The 13,479-nt window shown below is 39.3% G+C and overlaps 1 protein-coding gene across 3 annotated transcripts in view; it reads left to right on the top strand.

Annotated features, from left to right (window-relative positions):
- CDC42BPA (CDC42 binding protein kinase alpha) overlaps positions 1-13,479 on the top strand; it is a 563,297-nt gene that overhangs the window by 483,896 nt on the left and 65,922 nt on the right. For all 3 annotated transcript variants that reach the window (XM_029593037.1, XM_029593036.1, XM_029593038.1), the window contains exons 23-25: positions 2,228-2,308; positions 3,854-3,959; positions 4,359-4,495. In XM_029593037.1, the coding sequence (XP_029448897.1) occupies positions 2,228-2,308; positions 3,854-3,959; positions 4,359-4,495 (324 nt within the window). The remainder of the gene's footprint in view (positions 1-2,227; positions 2,309-3,853; positions 3,960-4,358; positions 4,496-13,479) is intronic.

Genomic DNA, 13,479 nt, shown 5'->3' on the forward strand with positions numbered 1-13,479 from the left:
CTGGAATCTAGATTAAGCTGTATTGAGTCTCAAGTTGTATCAGTGGTTAATACGGTTTCTATAATCCAATCATCTGCGGTCGCTGGGGTGAAAGACAATTTGATATTGCATAGCAGGTTTGAAATGTTAGAGAATAAGATGAGGTCTAAAAGTGTACGATTGTTGAATTTTTTAAATCTAAATTCCTTTCTATTATTGAGTTGTTTAAGAAGTACCTTGCTGAGATATTGCAATTTTCTAAAGATAAATCTGACTTATCCAGCTATTCCACATAGCCATGTGAGTGATTTATCTGACTAAATAGTTAGCCATGTGATCAGCAGGAGAGCAGTGGGCAAAACTGGGTGGCGCTACCTGTCTTGTTAACTTATCTGGCTAAATATCGATATTAAACCTAGCCAGTTAACCAGATAAGTCAGACATAGCCCATAGCAGGTCTAAAGTTAGCCAAATAAGCTTATCTGGCTAACTTTAATACTTATCCGGGTATATTGAGCAGCTAACATACATAGGGGCGGAGTTTAGAAGGGCTACGTGCATAACCCTTTTAAACACCTCCTGCGCGCGCTGAGCCCCGGGACGCGCATATGTCCTGGGGCTTGAAAAAGGGGGCGGGGGCGGCACAGCGGCCATTTGTTGCTATGCCTTGGATCGCGGGCCGGCCATCAGCCGGTGCGCGCAACCTACGCATGCCCAGAGGCAGGCACAACTTCTAAGTTAAAGGTAAGGGGAGGGGAAGGTGGGCGGAGGGAACGGAGGAAGGCTGCGTGCGCCAACCCCGGATTTTATAACATGCGCACATGTTATAAAATCAGGTGTAGATTTGTGCACGCACAAATCTACGCCCGCGCATACCTACTAAAATCTGGCCCCTATATTTCAGTATTGGCCCAAAGAATTTTTCTGTATTGTTATGACATTTGGCAGTTCCAGTTTGTCAGCTTTTCTACAAGATTCCCAAGACAACATTTCAGCTAGAGATAATCTTATTATTACTTGTGTCCTGGAGTCAGATAAAGATTTAATTTTAAAACAGTGTTTTAAGTATAAGACTCAATCTTTCTGTGGCCCCCAAAATTCACATTTTTCCTGAGGTGGCGAAGGAAACGAAGAGGAGCAGGAAATGTTTTTTTATAGCTTAAGCCATGTGTACTCTTTCTTTTTCCTAAAATCTCCCTATAATCCCTTTTTCCTAACATCTTTCCTATAATCATTCATCAGAAGAATGCATTTACTTTTTTGGATCCTACTCATTTAACATCGTTTTTTGCAGGACAAACAGTGTGACTCGTGAGTGGGAAGATGGGAGCCAAAAGAACAAATACATTATGAGGACTTGTGATGCATTATAAATTAGAATTGTCTTTATCGTAATTATTTTTTCTTTTTTCCTTTGTAATCTATCTACCATGGATTTAACTCATTTATACGTTCAAATGCCAATAAAGATATAATTGAAGAAAAAAAACCCTGACAAAATAAAAAGGGATTTTCTGAATACAGTTATTTTCCACTTGTTGTAATTCTTCCCTTTTTTCTTAAAGGAAGCCTTTGGCTATAGATCCCACTTGTGTGACTTGGTAAGTCTGCTCGTCTTCAGAGAAAGCAAAGTTGTTGTTTGTAGCAGAGATTCTCTGAAGACAGCAGTCCACCAGTTACAGAAAGTTTGCTGCACTTCCCTCTGGCTTTTGCGCACCCTTCCCCCTCCAGACAAGGCTCAATAAATGGCTTGGAGGGGAACTATCCCACGTGCCTTTTCCAGAAAGCACCGGCCAGTGCTAAGTAGAGTCACGTGACGCATTCGTGTAATTGATGACCTGCTGTCACAAGTGAGCAGCTCTTCTGTTTTATGTGAAAAAGATGACTTGATGCCAGTTGTGGATCCTGCAGCCACTGGGAGATGTTTCGGGACATTTATGTGCCCTTTTCAGAGCACAGAACAAAAACCTCTGCAGCTAATTTTCCCCACACTCATCTATCTACTCCCTTCTGCGGCTCACTAACTCTCATCCTGCCTGTATTGGAAATCTCCAATACAGAGATTTACTAAGTCAGCATAATTTTGTTACAGAAATGCAGTCTTACGGTGCAGTGCAACCTGAGTGCTACCAGCAATGACATTGTTTTCATAGTTTTGCTCAGTATCTGCTTTCTCAGTAGCCTGCTTTAGCTGTTATTCCACTGTTCAATATGAAGTAGTAATTTTACTTCTTATGTAATGGTTCAGGTTACGGATCATCCTCCACGTTCAGTTCAGACACCAGCAATGAGAACGGCATATATTGGATCAGGCCTGTCCTCCCCAAAGGTAAGGGCCTTGCCGAATTGATGGCATCAGTGTACATATTTATGGCTGGAGAGGGAGCTGGGGTGGGATGGGTCTTGTATGTCGTCTTAGATTGTCACCTTGTTATAAACGCCAGCAGTAGGTTACAGTGTGGTTGAATGACCAGGACTTGTACATTCTTGTGCCCCTCTGCGCTCTCTTTATGTCCCCTTGAATTGTGCATCCTGCAGGAAAGCAGAAGAGACTTGCGTATGCTGTGATTTGTGTCAATTAAATAAATTGGGAAGGGAAAAGAGACTTTTCCATTTTACAGTCATATAATAAAATCACATTGATTTCCGAAGCCATAAAATGTACTTCACTTCTCACCCACTGATATATTAAACAATAATAATTCACTCAACTGAAATTTCTTAGTAGTCCAATAGAAAATGAACTGCTGCCCCACCTCCTGGCCCATTCACACATGCTTCCACTTCATGCTGGTAACTATTCTCATTAGAAATTGTGTTTTTATTTTAATTGGATGATTGTTGGTAGTATTCGTCAACAGAGCAATTATCTTTCTTTGTGCCATGCTTTGAAGACCTGACTATTTGTTCAAACATATGGACCTTAATAATATTATTATCTATGTTATGTTAGACTATTGAATGTATCTGATTTTATGAATTTGGTGTGTATTTTGTAGTGTTTTTAATTTTTAGTATGACGATTATTCTACATCATGTGATAATGATGGGGTTTTTTTTTAGTTGTTTTTGATAATCATTGTTTTTCTTATGCTGTTCCTTGTCTTGAACACTAGTGAAAATGGCGAGAAATAAATTATGGTATTAAAGTATTTATCTCTTATAAATTGAGTGTATCTTAGTTTTTGTATCGCTCTCCCTCTGACAGTTTATTAGCAAGGTGTTAGTTGGCACTGGCTGTTAGCAAGCAGATGCTTAAAAATGTAAATAAATATATGCATATTTTTAAAAAGTTAACAACTTCCATAGAGCTTGGTTGAATTCCTGCCTTAAGATCCCTTCTCTTCTAAAAATAACCATGATAGAAATTCCCAATCTCACATGGTTGACATCCATTCTCTGTATTTGACTATGGAAATATTTTTTCCTGCTTTTTCTGTTTTATGTAAACCGGTATGATTTGCATTTTAATGTAAGAATGTCGGTATATAAAAATTATAAATAAATAAAATAAAATAAAAATCCAGATCTTGGCTTAACATCAAAAAGGAAGCCCCTGTAGTGCTATAGTGACCGCTGACAACTGTGTAGGTTGGTTTAGTAGCCCCTGCTGATCCACCAATGCAGCTAGCTGCAACCCTCAGGGCTTAATTTGACTAAGGCTTTTCTCTCATTTTATGCCTATGGGGAAAAGATTGGTGAATCTGGCCTTCTGGGTTCATTGGTCTCTTATCCTGGAATGTTATCCCACTGTCTGCTGCATTGACGTGTTCTGCCTCTGCTTATTGTCCTACGCTTCACAGCTTCTGCAAGGTCTCACTAAATAGTCAAAGGATGAAGTGTAATGGAGATTGTGTTCCTTCTGTTTCCCTAGCCAAAGGCCCACCAGTTTATAGTCAAATCCTTCACCACGCCAACTAAATGCAATCAGTGCACCTCTCTAATGGTTGGCTTGATACGACAGGGCTGTACGTGTGAAGGTAAGAGTCATTAAATGAATTGTGCCTTTCAGAGTTATGCCAGAAACTCAGGGGAATGCAAATAGCATAGTTTAGTGCACGGTACAAAATAAATGCAGTTTGTCAAAAATATTTTCTGCAGTTGGAAGCAAAAAGCAGAAACTCTCAGGGCAAAGTTAATCTTACAATAAATGTATTCTACTGCTATGCCTGAACTGAAATCAATTAGGAGTTGAATCTTCTGTCCTTAGGGACATCAAACAACGCTCACAGTGGAAAAGGCATGCGCATTAGTACTATTGACCAAGTGGCTAAAGTTAAACTAATCTTCGTAACATGTTTATGATCTCTCTTAACCCAAATTAGACCTAGCACATCATGCTGAACCCTATGCTTTCTTTCCTTGTTTCTGACCGACAGTGTGTGGCTTCTCCTGCCATGTGACCTGTGCGGACAAAGCTCCAGCCGTGTGCCCCATTCCTCCTGAGCAGACCAAGGGCCCCCTGGGGATAGATCCACAGAAGGGAATAGGGACGGCGTATGAAGGCCATGTCCGAGTAAGTACGCTAGCAGGAGAGAGTCTGGAGTCGGGCCTTTCTATTAAATGAAGGCCAAGGTTGGGACAGGAAGGTTGGGAGCTAAAATAGTGAAAATACTGATCTATTTGTGAATCTGCTTCACCTACAGTGTTCATTTCTATTCTGTAGTTCAGTACAAAATTCAGAATAATGGAGGTCCCAGCAGCCAAAACTCAGCACCTTTTTGCGCTATCCTTGCACTGCAAATTGTATTATGGATATTTTTCTTAGACATCATCCCACAATTTTTTTGTAAAATTCAAGTTACAGCACGATACCTTTAACTGAAGACAAAACCTACTAGTACACGTATGCAGTACAGACCAGTGGCAACAAATATTCCGTTTACATTTTTCCCCTGAGGGTGCAGACGTGCACTGCTGTTGAGCCACTAAATTCAGCTGCGCAGCTTATCTTTCGTGAAACTCACTACGCTCACAAAACCCCTCTTCTGTCGACACTGCATTGGCTCCCTATCTGCTCCTGCACAGTTCAAGCTGCTCTTTCTCACCTACAAATGCCTTCTCTCTGCAGCCCCTCGCTACCTCTACTCTCTTACCTCTCTACACCCCTCCTCGTGCACCCCGCTCATTTTGTACCCTTTTCCTCTACCACCAATTCCCCTTTCCACCTGGCTGCGCCGTGTGCCTGGAGTAGTGCGCTATGCTCTCCCCATCTCACCGTGTTTAGAGACCCGCCTTTTTGAAGCTGCTTTTAAATCTTATGCCTGATCGCCTGCTTTTGGTCTCAGTAACTAACATTCTTTTCTTTCTATCCATTGCCTTACTTTATGAAATACCCCAAGTCTCTTGCCCTGTATGTTTGTCTTATTGGGGACTGTCTGTGTGTGTTTGTACAGGGCTGCCGATGTCATGTAGCGCTATAGAAATGCTACGTGGTAGCAGCAGCAGCAGCAGCGAATGAGGCGGGGGGAGGGGGGTCCCCATTGTGTGCTGATTTACTGTAGCACCGCCAGCCGGAAGGCAATCTCCGTCTTTACCCCGCATTCTCTTTTCAGCTTCCATTTCTATCCTTCATTGCCATCTCTTCTCTGGCTTCCGAAGCTCTTCTCACATTCTGCCGCTTTCTTCCTTAACGTTTCTATTTCTTTTCTCTGTCTCCCATTCCTCCATCTCCGCACCATTCCCACTTCTCTACGTCTCCTTTTCTATCCCTCCACATTTTTTTTTACCCCTTCCCTCAACTATCCTTGCATTTCTCTTTGCCATCTGCCCCCCCCCACCTCCCTGCCACGCCACCTTTTACCTACCCTTTCGCAGCATCCACTCTCTTGCCTTTTGGCCCCAATCTCCTGCTGGCCCCGCACCCCCACTCCTCCCACCACATCCCTCACCTTCCCTTAACCTAACCAGCTCTACTGGCACTGTGAACATCTTCAAAACTTGTGCGCTGGCAGTTCTGGCTGCCGATTTTCTGCAGCGCAAGACTTAGCAGCCAGAAAGTGCCAGCCTGCGAGCTTTGAAAACACTCCGAATGCTGGCAGCAGCGCGTAGGCCTCTGCCAGTCCTCCTCCTAAGTCCTGTGATGGTGCAGCGATACAAGCTGCTCACAGCCATGCACATGTGCACTTTGGAGAGAGTATTGGTGGGAATGTGTCTGGTTAGACAAAGTCCTACCTTTTGGGAATTCAAATTTGCCCTCAAAGCACATAAAAGTAAGACGAGAAGGAGGACTGGTATGATTTCCGGGGAGATGGGTGAAAAAAAAATAAAAGCCCAAAGATTAGCATTCAGAAGATACTAAGGGATTGCAGAAAAAGGACAGAAAAAAATATCTGGAGAAGCAGGGAAGTTAGTCAAGATAGCAGTAGCACAAGCAGAAGAAATAAATTGCTAAATTGGTAAAGCAAGATTACAAAACTCTTCACATATTTCAGCGCAAATAGGACATGCAAAGTTAGGGTTTCTCCACAGAGGAGAAAAGGAAGATAGGGGTGTGCATTCGTTGGTCGATTCGTTTTAGTGATACGCACATATCGCGCAAATGGAGAGTAGGTGCGCTATATTGGTTGCCTACCTATGAGCATACCATCAATTTTGTGCAGCTACTCTCCATTCATGAAATACATGCAAACTGCCAAAACAAATGAAACAAATTAAACAACAAATGCACATCCCTAGTATAAGATAAGAAACAAGCAGAAATCCTAACCAAATACATTTGTTCAGTGTTTTCTGAGGAAGGGATTGGAGGAGGGACCTCAGATGGTAGGCAGGGGTACTTATGGTAGTGTAGATGTTCAATTTAGTAATTCAAAATCTTTATTATAGATCATAATTTTAATATTGTAAAAATATTTTTTAAAATTCCAATTTTAAATCACAATACAAAACAAACAAAAGTAATACAATATATTTCATCAAACAATCTCCAGATAAGATATGATGATTAAAATACCTGCAATCTCATTGGCTGCTATCCGATAGAACTTTTATGGATATTGTTGGAGTGATATAGATGTCACACGATTTACAGAACAGAGTGTTTGCATGGAACTGCAAAATTAAAAATAGACAAAACTTTGGGCCAGATGGGATATATTTTAGGATATTAAGGGACTTCAGAAAGGTTCTGGCACATTTGATGAATGATTTGTTCAGTTAATCTTTGAAGATAGGAATGGAACTGGATAAGAGCGGGTGTTGTCCCTCTTTTTAAGAGTGGTAATAGGAGGAAGTGGGAAATTACAGGCCGACTATTCTAGTAGTGGGTAAATGAATGGAGACTTTACTAAAAGTAAACACACACCTCATATTCCTTGTTATTAAAAAAACACACAGCTTTCAAACATCTCAAACAATACATACATCCAATTCTCAAATTATACTATGCTTTCATTTATACTAGTCAACGCACGCTCTATAGTTAAATAAAATACCTCTATTCAATGATTTGATTAATGATTATAAATCAGATTTCATTGCAATAACAGAAGCCTGGCTTAAAAACATTGACATGGTTCTCATCAATCAATTAAACAACCAAGATTACAACATATTCTCAATTCCTAGAAAAAGAAAAAAGGAGGTGGTCTAATGTTAATATACAAAAAAGATCTTCAGCTAACTCTTCGTCCAACTAACATAACTACACCATTTGAAATATCACTCTTTGATTCCACCAAACTTCAAATCTGCCTTGTCTATTGCCCACCAGGATCTCTAGACAAAAATTGTTCACCAATAATTGAATATATTATAAATATTTTGCTTAACAAACCCATCATCATCCTGGGAGATTTCAACTTATACTTTGAATCAGTCAACCTTTCAAAAACTTGCTGAACCATCATTGATGCACTTGCTTCACTACATCTTAAACAAATAATTGATACTCCAACCCACAAAGCTGGTCATACCATTGACCTCATTTTCATCAATAATAATGACTGGCATAATATAATATCTCAACCAACATTACTGAAATACCTTGGTCTGATCATCACCTAATCCAAACATCCCTAGCTTCTAACTCTATCCTTAATCCTCCTCAAATCCAACAAAATTTATCTATCGCCCCCAATTCAACACTGAACTCCTCCAAGAAACCCTCCAAATCGAACTTACTAATATTAATTTATCAAATTCTGATGAAGCCATAACATCTTGGTTAATGATCACCAAAAAAGTAGCTGATAACATCAATCCAATCATATCCAAATCAATAAAACCATCAAGGCACAACAATCCATGGTATAATGATACCATTATAACATCTAAACGAATACTCAGAAAAAAAGAAAGAGAATGGAGACAAAACAAAAACTCATTCACTCTAAATAGATATCGAACACATCTAGCACAATATAAATATTCCATCAACAATGCAAAAAAAGAATATTTCTCAAAAAAAATCAATAAATTTCATCATAATCCCAGAAAGCTCTTCTCAATAGTTCAATACCTCACAAAGACTACCCATAAACCTACTTGTACTTCCTACAGTAGTGATGATTTTGCTGATTTCTTTAGTAATAAAATATTAAACCTAATTCAATCCAACTTCATCAGTAACGCCCAATCCATATGTCTGAACACAAAAATAAAATCAAAATGGACCCATTTCGACACCTCCTCCACCATCCAGATCCAGTCTATCATCAAGAAAATGAATCCTACCAACCACCCTCTGGATAGCATCCACATTACAAGCCTCAAGACAATTGAACCTATTATAACAAATTTAATCACCAAGATCGTCAATTTATCACTTACTGAAAGAAATTATCCTAATTGTCTCAAATCTGCAATTATCAAACCCATATTAAAAAAGAATAACCTCGATCCAAATAACCTATCAAATTATCGCCCTAATCTACCCTTTATTGCCAAAATCATAGAAAAAGTTGTTCACTCTCAACTCATTGATTACCTGGAATCTAACAACATCCTATCCCCAAACCAATATGGTTTCAGAAAAAACCTCCATACTGAGACTCTCCTTCTCTCTCTAAATGATACTATTTTAAGAGGATTTGATAATGGAAAGCAATATCTACTAGTACTCCTTGACCTCTCTGCAGCATTTGATTCAGTAAATCATCAAATTCTTCTAGAACGACTATCTGAAATTGGTTTAGCTGAGACTACACTACAATGGTTTTCATCTTATCTCTCCAACAGAAGTTACCAAGTTTCATTTAATAACAAATTCTCTAAAAAAAAAAATTATCCTCAATACTGGAGTTCCTCAAGGTTCAGCGTTATCTGCGACTTTATTTAACATATAACTTTTACCAATTTGCCAGCTATTAAATAATCTGCAAATCACCCACTACCTTTATGCGGATGACATACAACTTTTAATTCCCATAAAAAACTCCATTGATGAAACATATAAAGACACTTCTTTACTACTTGAATCAATCAAACAACTTACAAAATTAAAACTCATAATCAACATTGATAAACCGAAATACTTATAATGAACAAAAAACCCATTGTATTACCACCACCATTATTCGAAACTAACAATCAAATTAAGCCAATATCCCCTGTCAATCACGCCAGAAACCTTGGAGTAATAATTGACAATAACCTATCTTACAATAACCACATTACCACCAAAATCAAAGAAGGTTTTCGCAAACTCCTAATTCTAAGGCGGATAAAACCTTTTCTAAATTTAGTAGATTTCAGAACAGTTTTACAACTAATTATCTTCCCAACCATTGACTACTGTAATTCCCTTATGATTGGCCTTCCATATATCAACATCAAGCCTTTACAGATTCTTCAGAACTCTGCATCAAGAATTTTAACTGGAAAAAAAAAAGAATGATCACATTACCCCAATATTATCTTCACTACACTGGCTCCCTATTAAATCATGAATTGATTATAAGATTTTGACAATTATATACAAATTAATACACTCCAATCACCACAAACAAACAAGCTTAAAAATCACTCCACAGAATAACAACAGGAATCTTAGATCAAACAACACTTCTCGTCTAATAATTCCACCCATCAAAGATGCTCATCTTTCAACAACAAGAAATAGAGCTTTCTCCATTGCCTGTCCTAAAAAATGGAACTCCTTACCACCTTATTTGAGAACTCAAACTAATATCAAAACTTTCAAGAAGGATCTAAAGACTTTTCTTTTTCATAAAGTCTACATTAATGATTATTTATTTCAACAATCTAATTTCAACTAAGACTACCAATCAGACCCATGCAAAAGAGATACTGAAATAACATCTGGCATCAAACATTATAATAGCAATATGAACCTATAATTAACAACACTAGAAGTCCATCCCGAAGATGATTAAATGCCAATACTGTTACCATAATGCTTTTCCCTTTATTTCCTTATGCTCCCTTTTTCACCACCAACCTCTCCCCATCCCTTCTTCTCTCCCACTATTAATTTATGCAACTATGTTTTAATTGTTTATTCTCTGTTTGATTTTTGTAAACCGTTATGGCTGCACCGAATGACGGTATATAAAACCGAACAAATAAATACATAAATAAATAAAAGAAAAGATAGTTATGGTATTTTGGATCCAGTGGGATGCAGGATCTGAGGCCACATGGTTTTATACCAGAGAGAGATTGTGTCAGACAAAGCTGTTGGATTTCTTTGCTTGAGTGACCAGAGAATTAAATTGAGGGCAGGGCCTTACCTGGGAGATGAGAATTGGGGTAACTGCCCTGTGCCACTGCAGTAAGACTCGCCCACCCCACCCCCCAACTTCTGCCGTCATTTCCTCTTCCTCCTTACAGCTGCTGTTACTTCCAAAGAGCCCACATGGCAGTGGGGGAGAGTTCAGTGGTGGGCAGTAGGTACAGTGGCAGATAGTCCGGACAGGGACCTCTCTCACCCACCGATTCTTCAGTCTCAGATTTGTCTCCACCTCCCTTCCCAGGGTCAACCCTTATTGGAGGCATGCACTAGATAGGGTGTACTTAGATTTCAGCAAAGCTATTGATACTCTCCCTCATAGGAGGCTTGCAAATAAATTGAGGAATTTGGTGGTGGACCCCAAAGTTATAGACTGGATTAAAAACTGATTAAGTGATAGACTGCCTGTGATCTTTTTATTTTTGCCTAGAACCTTACATCTGCTCCTACTTCCAACTCCATTGGAACCAATACCATGAGCCTTCAAGTATAACTATTCTGAGGGAGAGGGTTTCTCGTTTATAAACCACTCTTCCCTCTCATCTAAGCCAGCTTGCGCAGTGACAGTCTTCAGCTAGAGCAGGAATACACAACTCCACTCCTGGAGTGCCACCAATAGGTCTGGTTTTCAGGATATTCACACTGAATACGCATAAGAACATAATAAATTGCCATGCTGGGTCAGACCAAGTGTCCATCAAGCCCAGCATCCTATTTCCAACAGAGGCCAAACCAGGCCACAAGAACCTGGCAAGTACCCAAACACCAAGAAGATCCCATGCTACAGATGCAGTTAATAGCAGTGGCTATTCCCTAAGTAAACCTGATTAATAACCGTTAATGGACTTCTCCTCCAAGAACTTTTCCAAACCTTTTTTGAACCCAGCCACACTAACTGCACTAACCACGTCCTCTGGCAACAAATTCCAGAGCATGAGAGAGATTTACATACAATGGAGTCAGTGTTTGACAATATTCCACGTGCATAGTCATTGTGGATAACCCTGAACTTCCATTCCCTCCACATGCATTCTGAACCTGGTCAGTAGGTCTTGCTTTTGTAGTATGACTAGGACTCCCTTCGAGGAACTGTGAATGCTGTCAGCCTGGCAGTCATAGTCCTTGCCAACTCAAGAATCAAACTTTGTTTTCTCACGTAGCAGTGCACAACCAGTGAGTCATTGGGGCAGTCCCTACCTCTGTTCTTGGTGATATTGTGTTGCTATCAATATCCGCATCTGTGTAGGTACTCTATATCAATATCTGTAGTGATACCATAACCTAATTATCAGTACCTATGGCTATAGTGTGCCAATTGTTCAGTTACTGGAGGGCTGCCATGCTCCAGGAGTTCAAGAGTATCATTACCTGCTTTTACAGGGAGTTCAAATCTTTATCTGAATGCTTTAAGCACGCAGAGAGTTCAAACGAAAAATCATTATCTGTGTTCTCCACGTACACAGAGAGTTCAAATCCCTGAGCCTGTGCTCCGGGAGAGAAGGCTGGCCCTTCTAGAATAATTAACAAGTTCTTTTCTTAATGAATAATCTTTATTAGTAAGAGGCAAGAAAGGAATATATAATTAGCTTTCTTGGTTAGCAGCACAGTGCATCTAATAGTGGTATACTGCCTAATCTGCTCACTTTTTACAAGATACATCATTGTCTTATATACAGGCATGGCTGACAGCATTATTTTTTTTTTCCTATTCCGGGATAACTCCCTTATTTTTTGGAGTTACTGAAGCCTCTACTAAAACTAATGATGTCATAAGTGCCGTTATCTTGGTGTACTCCCTCTTTCCCCACTCAGTAGCCAGGCCTTGAAGTGTCAACAAGTTTCTACGCAACAAGTTTTTATGCAAACTGCTTCTGCCTGTCACCCAAGGACTGTTTTGCTTGCTCATAATGACAAATCACATTCTTTCACATGTGCAAACTGTTCCATTAATTTTCATCATTTAACTGTTTCAACCCAGGCTATTATCACAATGAGCTGCTGACCTTGCTGACACGGACCACATGCCAGATATCTTTATCTTCGATTTTATTAGTCTCTACACAGCATATGTGCAGGCAGTGCTTTTAGTGATATTTTTGGTTTGTTCCTTATTTCCTTTATAACCAAGCTTTAAAGCCCACCACAAAACCCAGGCATAGAATTATTTGCTGACCATGAGAGCTAGGGGAGCTCTCCCCTTTGAGATTTGACCTAGCCTCATCGCCATTCCTTCAGCCAGCTCGGGTCACTCCAGCAGGAAAACAATGCTTTTTAAACTAAAATTTCTCAAAAATTCCAAAATTTAGGAATGTAGAATTACCAAAAGGCTTTGGGAGTTAACCTAAAATGATATGGGAAATATGGGCATAAAATTCCAAGACGGACGTTTTCGGATGGAATATTTTACATTTACAGTCATGTGCAAAAGTTTAGGCACCCTGATTAAATTGTATGTTTCCATGAATTTCTAAATGAACATGACATGACCTCTACAGGGTACAAAATTAAACATGATATCTTTCTGCAAAATGTATTTCTATTTATTTGAAGTTTTTTTTTTTTTTTTTTACAGATTCAAAATAAGACAGTGAATATGGCAAGTGGAAAAGCTTTTGTGCATCTTTCAGTTTGTACTTTGTAATAATACCTCCCAGCTAAGTCTTTCTATTCTTGCTTTTGAAATCTTTTCCCACTCTTCCTTACAGAATTCTTCTAGCTCAGAAATATTCTTAGATCTCCTTGCATGCAGTTTGTTTCAGATCTCCCCTTAGATTTTCAGTATTCGTCTGGATACTGTGAAGACTATT

This window comes from Rhinatrema bivittatum, chromosome 3, assembly GCF_901001135.1.
Source record: "Rhinatrema bivittatum chromosome 3, aRhiBiv1.1, whole genome shotgun sequence".
Lineage (NCBI taxonomy): Eukaryota > Metazoa > Chordata > Amphibia > Gymnophiona > Rhinatrematidae > Rhinatrema > Rhinatrema bivittatum.